General features: G+C 34.9%; 1 protein-coding gene across 7 annotated transcripts in view; it reads left to right on the top strand.

Annotated features, from left to right (window-relative positions):
• The window catches only part of BBS9 (Bardet-Biedl syndrome 9), a 380232-nt gene that overhangs the window by 186159 nt on the left and 169732 nt on the right, over positions 1-24341 (top strand). For all 7 annotated transcript variants that reach the window (XM_072964696.1, XM_072964692.1, XM_072964694.1 and 4 more), the window contains 2 exons: positions 8484-8656; positions 11132-11284. In XM_072964696.1, coding sequence (XP_072820797.1) covers positions 8484-8656; positions 11132-11284 — 326 coding nt within the window. The remainder of the gene's footprint in view (positions 1-8483; positions 8657-11131; positions 11285-24341) is intronic.

Raw genomic sequence — 24341 nt, 5'->3', positions numbered from 1 at the left:
TACAGTGATTCATCAATATAATATTAATGTTAATCTTTATCTTGGAATTTCTTAACAATATTATCAAGGGACAATGGGAATATTATATAAATCTAGTTCAGAAAAAGCCTTTTGAAAAGTAAGATTAGAGGGACCATCCATAGTTTCTACTAATACTGAAGAGGTATATTTAGAGAATATTATACTAATATCTACTGAAATTGTTTACATTATTTCATCCAACTTTTGGTTTAAAAAGCATTCATCTGCTTTCCCATCTCACATTTTAAAATTTCCAAAGAGCATAAATTATATTGATGCTTTGTTTATGATATGAATACAAACATTATTTATTTTGATGAACTTCAGATGTTCTGACGTGAATATAGAGACTGACGTTATGCATTTTTGTGCCCTGCTTAGTTGAATATATTATTTTCTCCATTTGTAGTAGGGTGGAATGGCAATTGACTAGGCTCCAATCATCCAAATTTATTTCATTTGGAAGCTGAAATGGTTATTTCCACAGAGCTGCTATTACAAGATGCAAAGGAAAAGAGATAAAAAAATAAACTGAATGTTCATTTTGGCAGCTATTTTAATTACCAATATTATGAGGGTGAATTTTAGAATACAACTTTCTTCTTTCATGTTATATTATAAATAGAAATTTTCATTTCTCCTTTCCAAGAAATGTATACTCTGGAAAGTCTCCAGGGCAATGTTAACTATCTTGTAGTACTAGTACTGAGAAAATGCTTAATAATTGAAATAATGCCTTAAAAATCTTTGACTCATTAATGTACTGGTTTTTGGTAATCTGAAAAACCCAACTTACAAATACTGTATTTATATTTCTAAATACCAAGTCTGATAGTAAATTTTTTATTATAAAAAATTTATTTGTATTGCATGTATTGATGAAAATAAGAAAATAATTGAGGCCAAAATTTTAAAGGTACATAAAATATTATACCTATTTAAATGTTTATTATGATTTTTACATTTTTGTTATTTGGTGATGTTCATGTACTATACTTATTTATAGTAAAGTACCATCTTAATCCATTTGAGCTGTTACTGAAAAATGCCATAGCCTGGTGGATGGCTTCTATACAACCGAAATTTATTTCCCATAGTTCTGGAGGCTGGGAAGTCTAAGATCAAGGCACCAGTAGATTTGATTTCTGGTGAGGTCCTGCTTCCTGGCTCTTAAATGGCAGTCTTTTCACTGTGTCCCAATATGGCAGAAGGGATAAGGGAGATTTCTAGGGTCTCTTTTATGAGGGTGCTAATCTCATTCATGATGGCCCCACCCTCATGACATAATCACCTCCCAAAGTTCCCACCTCCAAATATTATCAAATTGGGTGTTAGGATTTAACATATAAATTTTAGGGAGATGCAAACATTTGGTCTATAGCAAATATCAGCTGGATATCTAGAATTTTATTCATATGAGTTTTTCATTGAGCTGTAGTTTTTTTTATTTGTTCCGCTGCATACTTTTTGTATCAGAGTTTTAGTTTTTTCAACCAATATATTTTGAACATCTAATTTTACTTGATCTAAATTTTATAATACAAAGATTACATTTGTGTAGGTTTTTTCCATATAGTATTATAGTTGATCTCCATAACAACCTTTTGAGGTATATTTTATTTTCCCCTTGTGTAGATGAAGAAATTGAAGGTTAGATTATTTGTATTGAAGTCATAGATTAAAAAATTTGCTAACATTTTAAGATTTAGTCAGGGTTAAGACCTGAGAAACTAGGGATTTCCTTTCTAATATGATGCCCTTCATTGATATATATGCCACCATCAACTGTTACCTGGATCATGGTTGTAATATCCTAACTGTAAGTCTATTCTTGTCCCTTTCCAACTCTTTTTCTGCTTGGCAGCTCTTGTAATAATAAGAAAGAAAGAAACAATTACACATTATATCATGCTACTCTCTAGCTTAAAATTCTTTGTGTTTATAAAAATATTCAAACTTTTTAGCGACCCTTTTAGGTCTTCTTGTATGTTCTGGCCTGGCCTAACATCCAGCTTTATCAATGTGCAGTCTCTTCCTCACTCTGGCGTTCTCTCAGTTCCTGATACATGTCTGACTTTTTCTGCCCTGAGGTCTTTGAACTTGCCATTCCCTCTACCTATTCTTCCAAGCTTTATGCACAAAATAGTTAGGAGTATGGGGTCTAGAATCAAATTGATAATTGAAATCCCAGCCCTGGCTTACTGTTTATTTGAATGACTTGAAAAAATTATTGTGCCTGTTTTTTCTATCTGCAAAATGGGGATAAAATAGTACAATTATAATATGTAAGAATCAAATGAGATAATTCTCAAAAAGCAATTTCCTGGTACCTTCCAAGTGTTTAGGTAAATTTTATCTACTAGTATTATTTAGTTGGTATATTATATGAAATAATATAAAGACTATTTTACTTGTTAGTTTTTATCACAGCACCCTTTTTATCTGCATCATAGTTCTTTCATAACTTATAATTATTTGTTATTTACTTACTTATTTTCTGCCCTCCTCACTAGGGTGAAGACCAGAACCAATGTGTGTTGTTCCTCATTGTCTCCCCAGCACATATCACTTAGTATCTTTAGAATGAATGAGTAGGTACAGGGTTACCTTCAATCTTCTTGAGAGTATCGAAGATAGTCTTGCATTGTGGCTGTTTCATAAAGGGAATTGCATTTCATTTCTCTCATTTGTCCTTTTCTTTTGAACCTACTGTACATGACTTTTCTCTGTTACTTTATCTTTAGGAAGTGGAAATCTTTGTTTTCCCACAATGGGGGTTTGAGATTGGTCTCTCAGAGAGTTTATAGGCCTCTGTTCAGATAATCCAAATCTTGATAAAAGATAAAGGGAAATGTTTAGATATGTCCACATTTCATTTTAGCAGATTAGGGATTTTGTTGCCTGTCAGGAGTGGGGAAGGAGCTCAGCTGTAAGCAGCAGAGATAAGACACTTCATCTCTCTAGGGATGAGTTCTGGGCACTACTGCCTTTCTTGGCTTGCTCAGACATCCCCTGCTTTCCTTAACATAACACCCATGCCCAGTGTAAGCTGTGAATGGGGACTAAATCCAGGACTTCCTAGGAGGCATTAGGATAGGTGTTAATTCGATTTGTCTTTCCCCATCATCTGCTCAATCTCAGGACAGCTGAGCTTCGGGGTACTATTGGTATTTTGCTGAGAATCCTGTCCATGTTTTCCCCGGTTGTAAATTCTAAGAAATTTTCTAATTTTAAATCAAATTTAACTAATTAAACTAGTAAATCTAACTTTTTGGTGGACACATTTGCCTGGAAATAACGGAATATGTCTTGTTAGGAGATTTTCTTGCAGTACTTACATGGGTGATTTAACAGAAACTGGTGTATTATCTTGTTATAGCGCAGCACAGAAACTACTTACTCAGATTCAGATATGCTGGCCTCCGCACTGTTCCTAAAAGAGCATTTCTGCATCAGGGCCTTTGCACTGACAGCTTGCTTGACTGGGAATGCTCTTCCCATAGATATCCCTGTGGCTTGCGCCTTCATTTTAGTCAGGTATCTTGAAATGTACATTTTTTTGTATCTTGGGCCAGATGATTTAGTTCTTTCAAAAAATGTGTCATAATAATCCCAGTTGTTATGTGCATCTCTTTTAAGATTTGTAAATTGTGACACATTTGTATTGAAAAATTATAATTGAATGGGGTAACTTACTCTCTGTAGTTTTATTTCATTTTATGTATAAGAAATTTTATTCTTTATTTATATTTAGGCTATACTCCCAGTTTGTCTACCTGTGTGTGGAAGCCTATTCAAAATCCTTCTAGAACCTAAATGAATTAATTTTCTTTTGAAATATCAGCACTGTAACATTTATGTAAAAATTTGCAGCTCTATCTAAAATGATAGCAAATTCTATCCTAAGGAAAACACATTTTATTAAGGCCACTTTTTTCGTATCTTTTTTTTGAAAGTTTTTGGGTTAGTTAGGCTCTTTGTGGGGCTAATGAAGTTTATGATAGAATCCCTGCCCTTTAGTTTATAATATTTTTGGGGAAATAATGGTGACAGTGATGATAATAGGTAACACTTATTGAGCACCTAATATGTTTCAGGCACCATTTTAAGTATATAATTAAAAGGTACATATACATGAGAAGAAATGACCACATTAAGACAGTGTGTCTTCTCACTTTCAGAATCTCAGAATATGGACATAGTAAACGATTTTGTTCAATATGATGAACCTTGGAGAGAGCTCTTCTTTAATGCTCTTGACAGGTATTCCTACAGGATCTCCATGAAGATTTTCAAGAAGGGCAGGGCTCTGAGCCCTGAAGGAGGAGCTTACAGAGCTCATAAGGAGCTGAGGCTGAAAGATGAGGGCCATATCCAGCTGTGTGAGGTGTGGCAATGCCTGCAATAGAAGCTGGAGGAGTTGCTGATGGCAGCCTGTCTGAGGAAGCTCACAAGATGGTGTGAGAAGCCCACGTGAAGTAGGTGGGATCAGAAAAGCAGCTGAAGGAGGCATGGGTCAACATGCTATAGGTGGAAGTAGCAAACGTGAAAAAACTGATCACCATATCCACAGCAGCCTCTCCCAGCCACAAGCTCCACCTGCAGCTGCTGAGCCCCACTAAGGCTAGACCCTACAAGGTCCCAAAGCACTGGCAGCTCCCTCTGCTCAGCCGTGTGCCCCATGGTGGGACGTGCCCTCACTCTGGACTACGATGACAAAGAGATAGACGTGATTTTTTTCATGCTAGACAAGTCCTGTTCCTTCCTGGAAAGATTGTACTAGGAGAATGTGAGGACTTCACAATACAGGATCTCTTGGCACTGGTGCAGGTCGCTTTGGAGGACAACACATTCACTATCTAGTCTGTGGCTTTGCAGGTGCTGCCCACATTTAGGGAAGCCACAGTCACATGTGGCAGTGCCAACATATGTGTCCACACCTGCCACTATCACATTCAGCTCTGTCACTCCAGTAGTAACAACTACGTCTCACCATCCTCTCCGGCCTGCATCACTGCAGTATGCAACTTCACCATCTAAATCTGCTATATCTAGGAAGGCCTATGCGGCAGAACATGAAGCCAGTGTTTTGAGAGATCACAAAGCTACAAAAGGAGATGTAGCTGGCTTAGCTCAGCTTCTTCCTCAGAAGGCTGAGGGCATTGCCTGGGCCGGGATGGTCTGACCTCTGCAGATGACCCGCCTTTCTTCCCCACTAAGTTCTACAACTCCCAGTGAGACTTTTAAGAAAGCAGCAAGGAATAAGGGGCTCAGAGCCTAAAACACTTCCAATGGTATGAGGTAGTTCCCTACCTCCTAAGGCAGCTAACTCTGTGAATATCTATAATTATTCTACAACTCTTATTGTGCCTCTGCCCTTGGTAACTCCCTTGCTATTGCCTAATTCTTCTGCTATGTGATAGGCCTTCACATGCCTGAAAATAGTTATCTATCCCTTGAGGAAAGTCTTGGCACTTTGTGGCAAGGTCAGCCTTAATGGGATATCCCTGAATCGATGATGGCAGAAGCAGTGTTCATTCTTCCCCCATAACTCCATCTTTCCAAGTCTACAGTGAGTTCCTTGAGGGCAGAGGCTCTTGCTTTATTCATGATTTTATCCTTAGCTTCTTGTACTGAGTTATAGAAATAAATGAAAACGTGAATAAATACCAGTCTGGGTTTACTCTGATGGATCCCAAGTTTACCTTGGGTAAGACCCTAGATTTAAAGGATTCTAATGCTCCTGTACTTTGTCATCATCATTCTTTCTTCTGCTTCTCCACTCCCACCCCTCCACAATTGTGCTTCTGTGAACAATTTCTTCTTCTTCTAAAGCATTAAATCTTCAGTGGCATTTACAAAGAAAGCTAAAAGCTGTCATATCTAACCTTGGTCCTACTGTCTTTAATGGGGAGAAATGAGGAAAGCATCTATTCAGCATGATGGGCAGATGCCAACATCCAGAATGAGACTGGAGTGAGGGGAGGCCTGGGGAACCTCCAAGGGGAATGATATGACAGCAGAGAAGACCATGGTCTTTGCTGTGTACCATGGTAGGCATACCCAGTATATTTTATTTCTTATATAATTGAAGAGAGTATGACTAGAGGAATAAGAGCAGATATATTCTTGAATTTTGGCTGAGGATGACAAATTTAAGTCCTAAAAGCCAATCGAAAGATGTAATATATTTATAAAATTTGTCAAGGTACCATGGGGAATATAAATATTTCACATGCACATGTCATGTGCATGACCTAAGGCTAGACCTAAGACTCCTTAAGCAAAATGACTGAGTTAGTCTTTATACTCCCAACATTTCTTTCTTTATGAAATTGCACATAATAGATGTTCAGTAAATGGTGAATTAAATGGAATAGGTGACTTAGATCTCAAAAAGTGTATAATCTCTTTGAAGAGACTGAAAATAATCATCTGGAAAGCTAAGTAAGAGTACATGCTTGTATGTGGTTAAGTGTGTTGTTAACTGTAGGCATTCTAAGTCTATATATGAATTCAGAGAAATGCAATTTTGTGAGGTGGTTAAGACTGACAGATAATCTTAGGATTAATAGCTACAGTTCCACCCTTCTACACTATAGGTGAGAATGTGAATTGGTGTAGCCACCATGGAAAACAGTGTGAAGGTTCCTTGAAAAACTGAAAATAGAGTTACCATATGATCCAGTAGTCCCACTCCTGGATGTATATTGGGAAAAGATGAAAGCTCTAACTTGAAAAGATACATGCACTGCACTGTTCATAATAGCACTATTAACAATAGCCAAGACATGGAAGCAGCCTAAGTGTCCATTGACAGATGAATGGATAAAGAAGATGTGGTATGTATATACAATGGAATATTATTCAGCCATAAAAAAGAATGAAGTAATGTCATTTGCAGCAACATGGATGTAACTAGAGATTATCATATTAAGTGAAGTGTCAGACAGGGAAAGACAAACATCATATGATGTCAGTTATATGTGGAATCTAAAAAATAGTACAAATGAACTTATTTACAAAACAAAGAGACTCACAGACATGGAAAATAAACTGGTGGTTAACAAACGGGAAATGGGGAGAGAGAAATTGGGAGTATGGGATTAACAGCTTTAAACTACTATATAATAGCTAAGCAACAAAGATTTACTGTACTGCACAGGGAACTATATTCAATATCTTATAACAAACTATAATGGAAAAGAATAGAAAAAAAGGATACACACACACACACACACACACACACATATACATATATATATATAACCAAATCACTTTGCTGTACACCTGAAACTAACACAATAATGTAAATCAACTAGACTTTAATAAAAAAAATTGCTAGAGTTTCAATTCGTGCTCTGTTACTAACTGGCTAGATGACCTTGCAGATTATTTAAACTCTTCTATGTCTAGATTTATTCTTCTGTAAAATGGGGATAACAGTATTTTCCCCATGGGGCTATTGAGATTTAAACAAGAATTTGAAGTGCTTAAGATAGGGCCTGGCACATATTAGACTGCTGTAGATGGTAAAGAAGTAAAGGTTTCTTGGGGTAGGTGAGGTTGAAGCCAGGTCCTGGAGAATAAATAGGGTTTAGACAATTGGGAAAGGATATATCATGAATTCTAGCTCTGACATTTAATTTGCTTTGTGACCTTTGGCAAGTCTCTGAAATTCGCTGTGCCTAGTTTTCCTTTTTGTAAAGAAGAGGTTGTTGCAATCATGGTGCTTGGTGCATGGTTGGTGCTCAACAAATAATAGTTGCTCTTATCATAGATGTAGTTATTGCCACTGCTGTCATCATCATTGTCATCACTGTTGTCATCAACATCCGGGTAGAAGATGGACAAGAATTTGCCTATCTTGGAGCTGAGGTTTCAGGAAATAGAGGGAAACAAGATTTATATTTAGGGAAGGGTCTTACTATAAAATCTCTCTTCAAATGAAAGAAGCATTAGAAAAATAGAAACCTTTGATTGTGATTACAGGGATTTAAGCTGGCTGCTGTGTCCAGGATATGGGACTTTTTATGGAATAAATTTTATTTCACATCAATTTTTTGAAACAAACTAATGATAACAGATTGTGCTTTTGCAATGGCTATTTTCTTACCTCTTGAGCAAAGCTTTCTTAAGAAGAATCCAAAAGTTATGTTTTTATTGTACTGAAACCTATTTTAAGATACGTAGTAAAACAGACCATACGCTGAAGCTTGCCACTCTGACCACATACCTTTGGAATGAAACTTGAAAATGTTAAGTTGTTGATGCAGAAACTCACAAAAAGGTAGTAGAATTATTTTTATTAAGCCAATAGAAATCATATTTATATTCCAAAAAAGAAATCTTTGTCCTTTTTTGTGTTGGTGTTCCTGTCAGAGTTAGTGATAACTGATGCAGTTTCAGCTAATAATTATGTGTTAATAGGCATTTTTCCTTAATTATTTTTTCTCTCTTAGAGCGATATCGCATTCAGAGTGAACAATTTGAAGATCTTTGGCTCATAACAAATGAGCTTATTATTCGCCTTCAAGAATATTTTGAAAAACAGGGAATCAAAGATTTCGCATGTTCTTTTTCTGGATCTATGCCCCTTCAAGAGTATTTTGAGTTGATTGATCATCATTTTGAGGTGTGTATAATCATAATCCACATCATCTTTAGTTTTTCAGTATATGAAAGAGAAAGAGATGCTGTAGAGGTAAGAATTCTAGTATACATGCTATTAGGCTGTGGATTTCAAGTTGTTATTCTTATGTGGATGGTAAGGTTGTGAATCTGTTCCTGCCCGCTTGCCTAGTTTGTGATCAATTGCAGACTTTTACAGAGTGGCTGCCTAGAGCTAAGCATGTGGTCTGGCCTCAGAACAGAGCTGATTTAATTCTCCCACATGGGGATTTAACCTTTGACCCCAATAACCCAGTGTTAAAACTGTTTGAGCTTATCGGCAGCCAGTTGGCTAACTAATTCTAGCAGGCCATAAATGAGGTGTGATTATAAAGTAAAGTGATTTTTCCTTTTCATTTTTAACAAACGCATCAGAACTTCTGTGTCTGAATGAGGATTAACCACATAACATATTCTCCAGTATCTGGCACAATGGGTGCTTAGTAAATGCTGAATGATTAAATGTCTAAATCAATGAGATCTGACAGTGATTTTGTTGCCTGAATATGTTTGCATTTATTGTTTGGAAATACCTTCAGAGCATATGTTAGATCCCCTTGAGTATCTTGAGGGTGTCAAATCTTCATTCTTCGAATATTGATTTGATATTTGGAAATAGTCGAGTCATGTTTTATTAAAAAATTGAACAAAGACAGTCATTGTTTCAAAAGTCTCATGTGTTAAAATTCACCAAGCTTTACTTACTTATTTGCCTATAAGTAGACCCTGTAGGCAATTATGAAAGGGAATTTCAAAAGAATTTTGAGCATTATTTAAGGAAATATTACTTCCCTAGAGTTATTACTTTTTAAGGAATCGATAGGTTTTTGCATTTCAGTTTGTAAACTATGGTGTGTCTGTGTGCATGTATGTGTGTGTGTGTGTGTGTCGGAGAGAGAGAGATAAAAATATTAAACACTGAAGATTTCTTAAAAAACTAAAAATCGACTTGCCATATGATCCAGCAGTCCCACTTCTGGGCATATATCTGAAGGAAACTCTAATTCAAAAAGATACATCCACCCCAGTGTTCATAGCAGCAATATTTACAATAGCCAAAATATGGAAGCAACCTAAATGATCATCAACATAGAAAGCAAACTTATAGTTACCAATGGCGAAAGAGGATAAAAACAAACTTACAGTTACCAGTGGAGAAAAGGGGTATAGGGGGAGGGATAAACTGGGAGGTCAGTATTTGCAGATACTAACTACTGTATATAAAATAGATAATAAGTTCCTACTGTATAGGAGAGAAAACTATATTCAGTACCTTGCAATGGCCTATATATATAGAGAGAGAAAGAATTTGAAAATGAAGAGTCATTTCTGAGTCTCATCCTCCCGCCATTTAGTCTCCTCTTTGAAAGCAAATTTTCGTGTCCAGTTTTTTGTGTATCTTTCTAGAACTGTTCTATGAGATCACAACTATGTTACTATGCAGATTAAAAAAAAATACATGAATGGTATTCTGTATTTTTTTGCTTTGTTTCATTCAGTCCATCTTTGGCTAGCATGGCATTGTTCCTGCAAAGTAGTCCTCTTTATTTATTCAGTCTGTTCCTCTATTGATGAGTATTCTGATTATTAATATTATCTTACTATAATAGCAGCAGAACAAATTTTGTAATAAATAGCTTCCCATGTACATTGCTTTTTGCAAGCATACCCCTAGGATAAATTCCTGAAAGTGGGATTGCTAGGTCAAAGGCTGTATGTTTGAGAGCTATGTGTATTAACTTTTCTGTGAATTTTGGTCACTTTTCTATTGGATTTTTGCTCCTTTTCTTATTGATTTGTATTGGGTTGTAGTCCTTTACTCATTGATTTGTAGATGATTTCTAGGTATTATGGACATGACTTTTTGTCTCTGTGGTTATTGCTATTATTTTTTGCAATCTCCTGTTTGTCTTAGAACTTTACTTAACAATGTTTTTTTTTTCTTTTTTCCTTAACCGCATAGAATTAAATTAATTTTAGTTAGTAATTTATCAGGGGTGTGTGTGTGTCTGTGTTTTCGTTTTTGACTTATAAGGCTCTTTCTCATGCTAAGATTATTTAAGAAATCAAATTTTCTAGTACTTCTATTGTGTCTGAACTTTTGGTTCCTCTACAGCTGATTTTGCTGTGAAGACTGGGAGAGAAATCCTTATTTTTTTTTCTTGTGTACTTAATCATTTATCACAAAACATTTTAAAAATAATCTGTTTTTTTCCCCATGATACTTGGTCAGTTTACTAAATTTCTATTTGACCTATTTCACTGTATCATCTATGTATTCATGTATCAAATATCACAGCGTTTTAATTCTCTAAATTCTACATAATGTAAATTTCTTCATTACTCTTTTTAAACTTTTATTGGCATTGCCTGTATTCTTACTTTAAACATGTTTTTTTGGGTGCACATTTAACCTGAATTAAGGAAATTCTTCATTTAGTTGCGGATAAATGGTGAAAAATTAGAAGAACTTTTATCTGAAAGAGCTGTACAATTTCGAGCCATTCAACGGCGGCTGCTAACAAGGTTCAAAGATAAAACACCTGCCCCCCTGCAACACCTGGACACCTTGCTAGATGGAACTTACAAGCAGGTAAGTATAATATCAGTGGAAGTTTCTACTACTGGATATAGTTTTTTCCCTCACCGTAGAGTCATGTACTAGATATTTTTCCTATATGTTACAGTGCAGCAAATAGCAGATAAGTTTTAGAGTCAGAACTTAAAGTCAAGTTCTGCCACTTTCTAACAATGTGACCTTGAGTAAATTAGGTCTACCAGTTTCTACATTTTACCTCCCAGGTTTGTTGTGAGGATATTCCATCATTTATGTGAGGCAGCCAGCATAATGCCAGGCACATAGTGTATGTTTGATAAACAGTAGCTATTGTGATTAGTGTTATTATTGGACAATTCTTGGTATATCCCATGATTATCATCATAATTCTCAAATTATCGTACCGAGCAACTAACTTACACTTACAGTTTTATGTCAGTTGATGTTTTGAGATGAAATTCTTTAATAGTCCTTTGTTCTAGTTCAAAAAGACTTTTTTCTTCCTCTTCTTGATTCTTCCTTCTACCAGTGATTTATCATTTACCTGACTAGGGTGATCAGACTCTCAGTTGTAAGGTATTATGTTTTTAAAAACTATTCAAAATGATCATCTCAGGCTTGAAATGATAATTTTTAAAATTTAAGTTTTATAGATAAGGCCTCTGCCTATTCCACTATAAAGAAGTCAGCGTGGAATAACTACATTAGGTCTTATATTTATGTATAGCATCACTGATCTGTTTCAGAATCAATGTTTGTGCTTTGAATATTCTGTTGATTTTTTTAGCTGAATATTTTTGTTGAGATAATTGTGTATTCATATGTAGTTATAACAAAAAATACAGGTAGATTTCATGTATACTTTACCCATCTTCCTCAGTGGTAGCATTTTGTAAATCTACAGTATACTATCACAACCAGGATACTGACATTAATAAAATCTATAGATTTTTATTCAGATTTTCAGTTTTACTTGTACTTATTTGTGGATGTATAAGTTGTATACAGTTTTGTCACACATGTATGTTTGTGTATCCACCACCACATTTAAGATACTGAGCAGCTGCATCAAAAGACCACCTCATGTTGCTTTTTATTAACATAATTCCCCTCCATACCACTGCCCTCCTTTATCACATTCTGTTGTTTTTGAAAGAACAAATCAGATTTTTTTCATATTTAGCTTCTGTAGAGGAAAGAAAAATTACTATTAAACATCAATAAATGTGTTGATAATATATTTGCTTCTTGAAATTTTCATGGTTATTCAAAAATTAGTAGCAATTTGAGGGGCAGTCTATAGTGACAGTGGGGTATTGGAAAGAACATTGTGCTTGGAGTTCAGAGACCCTTGTTCTGTCACTTATTAGTTGTGTGGCTTTTGGCAATTCGCTTACCATCCCAGAACTGTAGTTTCTTTCTATAAAATGGGATAAATACTCACTATGTTGTTACAAAGATTCTATTCCATAATGGATGTGGAAATACTTGGTAAATTGTTCTACAAATATAGACTGCCAGTTTCTTTTGTGCTGGAGCAATTATGTGACTCTGAGATCAGTAGGCACTAATGCTCTTTCTGTTCCACACTTTTTTTCTCTCTTTAGTACACTTTTTGTTTCGGTTTGTTTTTCATTTTCTTTCTTTTTTCCCCCTCTTTCTTCTTATCTCTTTGATGACCTGTCTATCTCATTCTTAGGCCTCCTGCCATGCCTGCTCTTGGGGCTGAAGATACACTGAATCTTGTTTTAATGATGCTGTATTGTTTTGTGGACACAATGGCAGAAGGGTCTTTAAAGGGATTTAATGAGGATACTTGATATAATGCTTTCTGTATTTTCTTTATAGCAAGATTTTCTTTGTCCCTTAAACATTTAAAGTTCTGGGTTTTACATCTTTCTGCTTAGCCCCAGGGTTGGGGTTTTCTATGATTTGTAAAACTTTAGACAGGGTGATCAAAACCATAGATTTTCACTTGAATCAGTATTTTAAGTCTCCAATCTTTTTAGATTAAAAAAAGACAAAGACAAGCTTTTGAAAGAAAAATATAAATACTGTAAGGAAATTGACTTAGTTTTAATGTAATTTACTACTCAATTTTATTATATATGTTAAGATTATATACAGTGCTAAATTCTCCAACTTGATTCTTTATCATCTCAGAAATTTAGTCACTTTTGTATGTTTTGGGGTTTTTTTTTTTGCATTCAGAAATGAAATGTTGTTGATAATTGATTTATATGAAAATAGAAGCAGAAGTAGGTATCCTCCTAACACTAGTGTATAAACTCTCAGAAGTCAATGACCTTTTTACTCCACCACGATATTCTCAGAACAATACATTTCTTGTTGTATTATAGGCGCTTAATAAACATTTGTTCTAGGAATGAATGCTTTCTTACCATTAAGACAATTTCTTGAAACTGGATGCCTTTGATAAGGGCAACTCTACAAGAGCAGAGCAGCAGAAAATTCTTTCAGTTCAGGCTCATGAATCATTAGGATGATTTATTCTAAGATCCTCAAAAGCCACTAAAAAGTTGAAACTCTCTTTTCTCTTCCTAAATAATATTGTTGGAGGACTCAGGTAATTGTCATAGCTAGGAAGGGTTTATATCTGCAAATTCTTGACTACAGAAATCTTTTCAGTTCTTTTCTTATAAGTATGTGTATATCAAAGTTAAATATGAAATAATCATCTGTTGAAATATCTCTAGGCAGATAGAATATTGTTGAGGCTAAATTTCATCATATCCTAAGTATAAAGAAATATTTGGGATTTTGCAATATTAATACCTGACCAGAAGCATGAAGAGTTTGATTGTTTTCATTCTGTTTACATAATTATTGAGTTATTCCTCTTGGAAGCAAAATTTCTTTCATAAAAATGTATCCTTTGAGCATTGAGATTGAGATTTAGAAATGTAGACTTGGACAAAGTTTAGGGTTCTTATGGGTGCCAGATCCAGGAATACTATAAATTCCAAAAATGTCCTTAGGACAAACTGAAAGTGAAGCCCAAGTCCCTTCATATACACATGATTAAGCATTGCTGAGTTGGCTGTAATGTGAAATAGTTTGGTATAGTCATTCATGTAGTAGAGTTAGTGATGGTATAGCCAGCCATAGATTCTGAGGTCAAAATTTGGCTTACTAGCTCTTCACTCAGTAATGGTAGCTATTATTTTATATATATACCAAAAAGTCAGCTTTAATTTTTTAATTTTTAAATTTTATCTATATCTATATCTATATCTATCTATCTATCTATCTATCTATCTATCTATCTATACACACACATACATACACACATACACACCAAAAAGTCAGCTTACCAGATACAGAAGCAGTATGGGATCTGTGCCCCTGGTGTTTAGCAGAAACTTTGGATACCACTAGGTTACATAGTGAAGCTAGCAAAGTAGGCCTCTACTCTTTGAATGACGTGGTATGTAAGTGCCTTTGAATCTGATCCAGTGACTTAGAGAAAGTCACTGCTTTCTGAGGTTGTGGTAAGACTCCAACATTTTTTCCTTTAAATGCATACTAATAAATGTTGGGTTTGAAGTGGCATATCTGATGTGTCCTAGTATAATGAATAAGAGCTCTGTCTAGAGTCAGCTTACTCATACATATTCCAGTTTTGGCTCTGTGACCTTGAGCAAATTACTTAAACAAAGAGAAAACAAAACCCTCCCTAAGCCTCAGTTTTCCCATCTGTAGAATAGTGCCTCCTTCAACGGGTTGTTGTGAGGACTGCACTGTGTAAACACATAAATTGCCTAGAATAGTACTTGGAACACAGTAAGCTCTCAAAAAATGTTAACTACAAGTCTGGTGACTTATTCTTCATCTTATTTGACTAATAAGTTATGCCATTTCAAAAGTGGTGCTATTCATTGATTAGACAAAAGAGGTTATAATAATACATCATCTTTTTGAAACTCTGCTATTTGTCAACATCACAAATCTAGAACTCACCTAAGAATCACGAAGATAATGGATTCTCAGGGACATCTCCAGACTCCTCTCGTGTATCTGTTTTGGGTGTTGTTTGGTTCCAGAGAGGATACCAGAATTAAAGGGGGATCAGCATCATGAGGTCAAGTGGCCATCTTCCCCAAATCCCTGAGTGTTTCACCTGGATTTAGTCCTAGAAGGAAAATTGTTCAACCAAAAAATATTTCACACATACATACACACACATGTACACATACATAATGCTTTGCAAAAATGTACCAAATTATAGTTCCACTGGCAGTATATGAAAATGTCTGTTTTCTAGGTAATAATTGTTTTGATCTTTACAATTTTTAACTGAAAAGATAATTTGTTATTTTAATCTTTCTTTCTTTGCTTACCAGTGATGTTGAACATTTAAGAAATGTTCATCAGCCACTTGTCTTTCTTGTTCTGTTATTTACATATGTATGCCTTTTGTTCAATAGTGTATCAGGTAGTTCAGCTTTTTCTTGTTATTTTGTGTATATCAGGAGTGGTAATCTTTTAGCATACTTTTGTCAAGCATGAAAAATACTTTGTGTGTGTAACGAATGTAACTCTCTTTATATTTAAAGAAGTTTTTACAGTTTGTCATTTGCCTTTATTATTATTCATAATGCTTTTTAGACATGTAAAGACATGTAAAATTTATAAAGTATTTACATAGTAAAATCTATTCATCTTTTCCCTTTAGGTTTCTCTGTCTAGGAAAGCCTTCCCATGCCAAGAGTACATAAATGTCAACCTATAATTTATTCTAACATTTTTATGCTATCATTCTTTATATATACTTTTAAAATCCATCTGGAATGTATTATGCTATTTAGTGGGAATCTAATCTCCTCACCAAAAATGGTGAGCTAGTTGTCTCAGCTGCTGCTTATTGCATAATCCATTTTTCTCTTACTGGGCTGAAATGCTACCTGTATCATTTAACAGTTTTACTGTATGACAGACTAGCCCAAACCTTAGCAGTTTAAAACAACAACAATTCAATATTGTTCATGAGTCTCTGAGTTAGCTGTGCAGTTCTGTTGATCTGGACCATGGTTGGCTGTTCTTATCTGAGCTCATTTACATTCCTCTGGTCAACTATTTGCTCAGCAGGGAACTGTATGGCCTAGGATATACTTATACTCACGTATTTGGCATTTAGCTCACAGTTAGATGGGACGATGGTTCTACACATCTCCCCAGGCCCAGCAGACTGGCCTGGGCTTGTTCACATGGTGGCTACGGGTCCCAATGCACAAGTACTCTTCACGCCTCTGCCTGTGCCATGTCTTTAATTCCCCATTGGTTTTGACCAACCCAGATCAAAGAGTTGGAAATATCTACTCTGCTTCTTTATTGAAGGATTAGAGAATTGTGGGCATTTTTATAATCTACCATATTTCTTTAAATATATGCTAAGTTAGAAAAGTGTTTTAAAAAATAATTTTCAACCTTTCCTAATCCTGGAACTTAGGTTTTCTATACTTCTAACTTTCAAACCTAAAGTTTTGTTGTCATTAAAATTATTTTGTCATTATTAATTCATAATTAATTATAGCTTATGGATTCCAAAGATAATTTCTCTTAGGTTTGTCAAGAGTTGTTTAAAGCAAACAGAGCATCTGTGCTGTCTTCAGGCTAGCGAGACTGCCTGAATACTTGCCTATGTGCTTAGTTAAGGTCAGTTGTTTCGGGGATGAAATCTGTTATCCAGTCTCCTTGTAGGTCCCCACCTGAGTGCTGTCCGGGGTAGGCTTCATAAGCATGTGCTCTGTGCAGTCACAGAGCCCTGTGTTTGGTTGAATGCTCTGTGGTAGCCTTGTGGAAATGCCTAATATTTTTTGAACAAGAGACCCTGTATTTTCATTTTGCCCTGGGCCCCTCAAATAATATAGGTGGTCCTAGCCCTGTTGGGATACTAACTATTTTCTAATGAGGAGAACAAGACAATTGGGAGTTCATATACAGAACAGAGTTCAAAGACATAATGGTTTTACTACCATTACCCCAAAACCACCTGTAAGTTTCCCCAAAGATGAAGAGAAAGGGAAGCAGTGGGCATCAGTGTGCTTCTCTGAATAGCTCGAAGGCTTCTTTCTGGGAAACGCATCTTGTTTAACTGACAGCGAAGTGACAAGGGTTATCTCATTTAAGAATATCATCCAGGAATTAGTTGTCTCTAAGCATGTTTTGTATGGCAGCCTCTTTTCAGCTTTGTATCCGGTGGGTCACTGGCTTCAAGATGCACAATGAATAGTTATGAGTTTTGGAGCATGAGGGAGTCAGCCAATCACCTTTCTTCTGTTTTTAATGACAAGTTATTATATCCCGTATCTTTGATTGAATGGGAACCCCGAAACCACATCCCTACATTATCACTTTACTTTTAGTAGCATAGTTTTCCTACGTAGTATCTACCTACCACCACATAATGATAGAGGGCCATCTATCATGTACCCCTTACTGAGGTCAGCCTATCGCCAAAGCAAGGAGAAGGGACTAGCACTCTGGGAAAAGCATCTCGTGATTCTTAATGGGAAGGATCTGGTTTCCAGTGAATGAGGATTTTTCAGTTGCCCACCACAATTTTGACAATTTTTTCTAGAATTTTGGGAAAAAGTCTTCCTTTCTGAAAGAATTTCACCTTTACTTCTAGCTCTGGAAGCATAATGCTGAAAGTAACTATGTCAAGAATTTTTTTTCAGCAGTTAGAAACCTAAATTTCCTCATTTAAATAATTGGAATGATGCTTTGTCAACCACCTGAATATATGTTTGGAGGACCTAGAAAGAAAATATGAAAAGAGAAGGGAAATTCATGATTACTGAGCATCTGTTGAGTCTGAGGTACATTTCATTTATTATTTCATTTAATACTCACAATCATATTGTCAGGGTGGGAATCTTGTTTCCATTTTATGGGTGAAAAACTTGAAATTTTGAGCAGCATTAAGCAACTTGCTCAGTGTTACACAGGGATTAAGCCATCTGTTCTAAAGTCCATGCTTTAGTATGTCATGTGGCATTTTTACTTTAATTATTTCCAGGTGGAATATAGACATTGTAGGTTTTCTTAGCACAACTATAGTCAGGTTGAAGGAAAAGGGGAATCATGCAAAATATTTGTACATATTCGTGGTGTGTATATGCATATATTCATGATCGTTCAATATTCATTGTGTATACACTGATGAGAAAGTAACAAAATCTTCTGGACAGTTCCCCAGAGTTGTGTATTATGTCTAAAACTTGAGTATCAGAGGAAGAGGCGACTTTGCTAATTTAACTGATACTGAAGTTCAGGTTCTTTGCCATCAAATGCTAATGCTTATTGCATTTGGCAGACAAGCTTTGGAAAATCAGTTCTCCTTCCTGTTATAAAATTTTCACATACATTTGTTTGTCAAAGCAGGACTGATTGGTTGAGTTGAACTAAGGGAAATTTAGACTTACCCTATAATTTGGCTTGTGTTTTGATGCTTTTATGTGTACTGAGAATTTTTTTCTCTACTTGAACACTAGCGCTCTGTTGTAACAGAGGAAAAATGTTTACTAATCTAAAGTTTAATTGTGTTGGATGACATATGTGTGATGTAATGACCGATAGTCATTAATATTCTAGAAAGGCACTTGGCTGATTTTTCTCTTTTGTAAAACAGAGGCTGTATTAGGCATAATTTTAAACAGAGATCTTGTGGTTTGGAGCTTACTGTTTGTTACTTTTTCTGTACTTAAAACTTCCTTCCACTCTGTTTATTTGTGTGGTATTGATATAAAAATCATTTTAAGTCACGCAGAAGTCTAAGAGAGTTTTGGTTCATGGCTTTTTAAATTAGCATGATTTTGACTGGTAACACAAAGGAATATGTAATGAAACCATTTGGAGACCTACTTTCCTCTTTGCATTGGCAAATAAAAGCAATATGCTGATAGACTGAGAAGGAAGTATCAGGGATTTGGTGATGTTGCTGCATTTGTTTTCTTTATAGCCACTTGAAAACTAAGAAGTTCTTTCTCTTCCCAAGGAGATAGAATAAACTGATGATAAAGGGGGCACAGAAATCTGTAACCATATGTTTGGGGATGAATAGGAATGGTAAGTTAGAAAAAAAGGATGGGATGGCAGCAAAAAAATGGAGTTTGTATGTTTTTAGCTCATAATTCTATTCTTGGATATTTATCTCAGGAAATAGTTCACAAAGGAAAAAGAATACATTTATCAAGTTGTTCATTTACAATATTAATCATCTTTGCAAGAGATTATAAATCAGCTTTCCATAGTTGGAAAATGATTAGGTTTATTGTAGCACTATCATTTGATATGATTATCATTTCTTATCAGTATTTTATCTCATTATTTAAAAAACTGGAATAATACAAAACATTTTAAATAATTGAAAAAAGCCGATTAGTATATAGTAAGTTACAAATAATGAAATAGATGTATCTATAATAGATGAATGTGCAAAGATTTGGAAGGCATACAAAAAATCCAAAATGATATATGTTTGTTTTAGACGATTTTATAGTCTGAAATAATTTTTAAAAATATTATGATCATAATTTGCTAAGCATGAAAATTTTTTCACGCTATGCGAATATACTTAACACTACTGAACTGTACACGTAAAAACAGTTAAGATGGTAAATTTTATGTTCTGTGTATTTTAACCACAATTAAACAAATTAATAACTTTGAAAAATGAGATGTAGTCATGAATTCCTGATCTTCATTGTTTTTCTGAGGGAAGTGTTTTCTGAGGGTAGTATTTTCTGTCTCCTGTATGTACCCTATAAACTGATTTCTCTAGTCTCCAAATGTTTAGAATTTTGAATTATCATTCCGTATATGAATTGGTTTATCCCTGTTCACTCAAGAGAGCGATTGGAGGGAAAGGGTATAGCTCAAGTGGTAGAGTGCTGCTTAGCATGCACGAGGCCCTTGGTTCAATCCCCATTACTTCCTCTAAAAAAGGTTCAATCCCCATTACTTCCTCTAAAAAATAAGTAAGTACACCTAATTACCCACCCCCCCAAAAGAGAGCAATTAAATAACTGGATGTTATGCTTGAATGAATACATGAATAAGCATGAGTGTTGTTTTGTTCTATCTGACCCTAAACTCATTAGTTCCTCAGCCAAACTAGAGAAGCATACAAAGCTCTTTCAAAATGATGTAAATGTTTCTTCTTTCAGGTCAGAGTGCAATCTGGAATGTAATCTCCAAAGTGTGTTTGTTATAAGTACTTCATTGATGTATTCAATATATACGTTTGGTTATACAGAAATATATATAGCCCAACAGAAACATACTTCAAGCCACAAACATAAATATATATAATTTTAAATTTTCTAGTAGCCACGTTAAAAAAGTAAAATGAAACAAGTGAACTTAATTTTGATTTAACCCTATATAGCTAAAATATTATTATTTTAACATGTAATCAAATAAAAATTATTAATGAAATATTTTATATTTTTTTCTAGAGTAAGTCTTCAGAACATGGTTTAGTTTACACTTGCAGAACATTTCAAGTACTGAATAGCCACATGTGGCTAGTTGCTACTTTAGTGAACATTACAATTCTACCTACAGATAATTGTTAACTCGTAATTTTATATTATTTCTTGTAATGTCTCTTTTCTTGATTTTTTCTCTCCTTTAGTCCCTTTAAATTCTTGTTCATGATAAGACTATCATAGACCCAATAATTTTCACTCACCAGATATGAATAGCTGGCAGCAGTAAGCACATAGATTGTTGGGGGATTACTGGGAACCTATGCTTACATAAGCCATCCCTTCAGGTATTGTTAAAAAAAAATCAAATTTTGTGTTAACACACATGGGCCCCAGTTCTAGCTCTGTCTGTCTCTTTGACTTTGGGTGTGCCACCTGACCTCCCTAAGCCTTGGTTTCTTCACTTTCATCTGTGGACATCCTTAGGACCTTTTTGAGCAGCATCCAGTGTGGTGCTCATCTTCTAGTAAAATTCTCACTCAACAAATATGTATTGTGTCTGTATAATGGTTAGGGCAAGGGATTTAGAATCTTAAGTTTCCATCAGTACAGAATTTCAGAAACAAATGGAGCCTTTGGGGTCATCTAGTGCCAGCCCCTAGACCAGCGTATAATTGTTTGCTGAACATTATTTGTTTGGTGGACCCTAATAATAGGATCTAAGTTACGGGGCTTTGTGAGACTGAATTAGTCTTCAAACAAGATATGTAAGTGCAAAGTATTATTATAACATTGGAGTTATGCTTCCCTGGATTTAGATATGTAACACTAATTGACATTAATGGGGGTTGTACGTAAATCAAGAGAGGAACAGACCTATTAGTGTATTAAAAACATTCTACTTCTAATACACATCTGGTGTGCTTTACTTCCCTGGGGCATATGTGTTTTTTATAAATTGAATGCATACTTCTTTATCTGCATGTTGTTCAATCATTATTGGAGTTTTCTGCTTGCTAGTGTTAGTTTGAACATCTCCCTAGATTGTATATTCAAAGTTAGAATTCTATTTTGGTAAATTTATCAGATTCAGAAATATGATATCTGTCTGATATAAAGCATTGTAAGCCAAAATAATCAGAGGTACTCTCTTGTGCTAAAATTTCATTCTACTTGTTGTTTGATCTTTAAAGAAAATTAGTCCTATGACATACACTCAGAAGCAAGATGTTTCTAATATTACAATAAAACAATTAATGGGTCCATTATAAGGAAATGAAAATCTTATCTTTTTGTGTCAGTGATGAGAGAAAAATATATAAGTGGCCTCCAATTATCTGTAATTGTATGAGATTTTCTTTCATTTATGTTATCTATCTTCCTGTTTAATCCCATCTAGCACAATTATTCCTTTTGTATTAGTTTTCTGTAAATGGAGTTCTGAATGGTTTGAATTGTGAGTTAACAATGATCACAATCTTTACAACCCTCCTCTCCATCTTCCCTCCTTTCCCTGCCTTTCTCTTTCTCTTTAAATAAAGGAAAACAAATCCAGTTTCCTAGAAAGATTATTTTATGATCTTTCTTAACAAAATAAAAAGATGTATGGTCTTTATAAGAGTATCTGTGCACAGCTGAGCAGTTATATTAGTCCTGATGTGTTTCTCTGTATATTAATAAATAGCAGGCTAATAGTGCTCTGAGTGTTGCTTGTGTGAAAAATATGAAATGTAACCAAGGATAAACTGAAGTGATACATTTTTAAAAGATATTTTTGTGAGACCTAACTGTTTATCTAGGAACAAGGTAGTAACAGGTAAGAGCAATTTAATGAAAAGAAATGAACTTTGAACATTGGACTTTAAATGGATTGAAATTTATTATCACTCTGCCCAGGAATCATTAATAAAATGTTGTGCAGTAAAATCAACAGATATTTATCTTCACTATTTTACCTGATGGATCACCCTATATCGTTGTTTTAAAGTTTTGTTTTATATGATTTCCAAATCTCTTAGAGCAGGATATTAGGTTTCAGGGAAATCCAACCACTCTTCCCTCCCAAATATTGATTCTCTGCCTCCCTTTACCCCATCTAAGACTAGCTTCTGGCCAGCGCTTAATATTCTTGTTCAGTTGATTCCCCAGTTAGAATGATGGGTTGAGGAAACTCAAGAAAACCACATAGTCCTGGTCCTTGTGTTCTAATGTCTCAATTACCTGTCTGACACATTAGACAAGATTAATCTTATGAATATAATTATCTATAGTTTTTCTTTATTTGTTTTTGTCCTATCTCTTTACAAGACCATTAGAGCATCTCGACTGTCTATCTAATTAAGACTTCTTGCTCTGACATTGAAAGGTCTCTGAAGAGTGGAGCCCAACTCCTTCTAATCTTAACTACTGCTACTGCAAAACCTACGTATTAGTCAAGCTAGCCTATCCTCTTAAACAAAAGCTCTATTGATATATATTTGTATACTGTAAAATCTACTTATTGCAAATGTACTGTTTAATAATTTTCAGTAAATTTATAGACATGTGTAACTATCATCACAGCCCAATTTCAGAACATTACCATTATCCTTCAAAGCTCCCTTATGCCCATTTTCGCTTAATCCTCTCTCCCTTTCTTAATACCAAGAAATTAGTGATCTGCTATCTATCTCTGTAAGTTGGACATTTCTGGATATTTTATATAAATAGAATCACACAATAAATAGTCTTTTGGATCTGTTTTTTTTTTTAACCTAATGTAATGTTTTTGAGGTTCATCCATGTTGTAGGATGTGTCAGGCATTGATGAATGGTATTCCATTGTATGGATATACCACATTTCGCTTTTTATCAGTTGACAGACATTTGGATTGTTTCCAGTTTGACCAATAAATGAATAATGCTACTGTGACCATTCGTGTACTTGTCTTTATAGGGACACATGTTTTGCTTTCTTTTGGTAGATTATTAGGAGTGGAATTGCAGGATACATTTATGTTTACCTTTCTATGAAATTCACAAACTGTTTTCCTCAGGGTTGTGTTGTATCATTTTATATCCACAGCAGCAGTGTATCAGGGTTCTAGTTTCTCCACATGGTCACCAATGCTTGTTTTTCTTTTTTTCTTTTTTTTAAAGTATAGCCATTCCAGTGAGTATCTCATTATTATTTTAATTTCTGTATTTCTTAATGACATGATGTTAGGCATCTTTTCATTTGCTTATTAGACTATTCTCTTTTGATCAAACTTACCCTATGCATTCCTTCCATCATGGCTATGCTTCTTGTATTCTCACTACCTGAACTCTACCTTTTCCCCTCCATTTTCTTTTGTGGAAGTGTCTACAAAGTCCATCTTCTTTTTGAAGCCTTTCCTTATTTCATATTGCCACTCCTAGTATCTTGATCTCTTCTTCCTTTAAACCTCAGGAGCACTATGATTAAACCTCCACTGAGACATTTACTTACATTATTCTGCCTAATTCTATCGTTGCTTGAGTACTTGCCTTTTTTTCTCCTGGTAATCTATAAGCTCTTAGATGATAGTTACTGGGATAGAAACTGGGATAGTTTCTTTGCTTACCTATCAATGCACAAAACAGTAACATACTGGGAGAAGTACTCCATGACTGTTTGC

Source organism: Vicugna pacos, chromosome 7 (assembly GCF_048564905.1).
Source record: "Vicugna pacos chromosome 7, VicPac4, whole genome shotgun sequence".
In the NCBI taxonomy this organism is placed as follows: domain Eukaryota; kingdom Metazoa; phylum Chordata; class Mammalia; order Artiodactyla; family Camelidae; genus Vicugna; species Vicugna pacos.
Note: the sequence above shows the minus strand (reverse complement) of the source record. Positions and strands in the feature narration are given on the sequence as shown.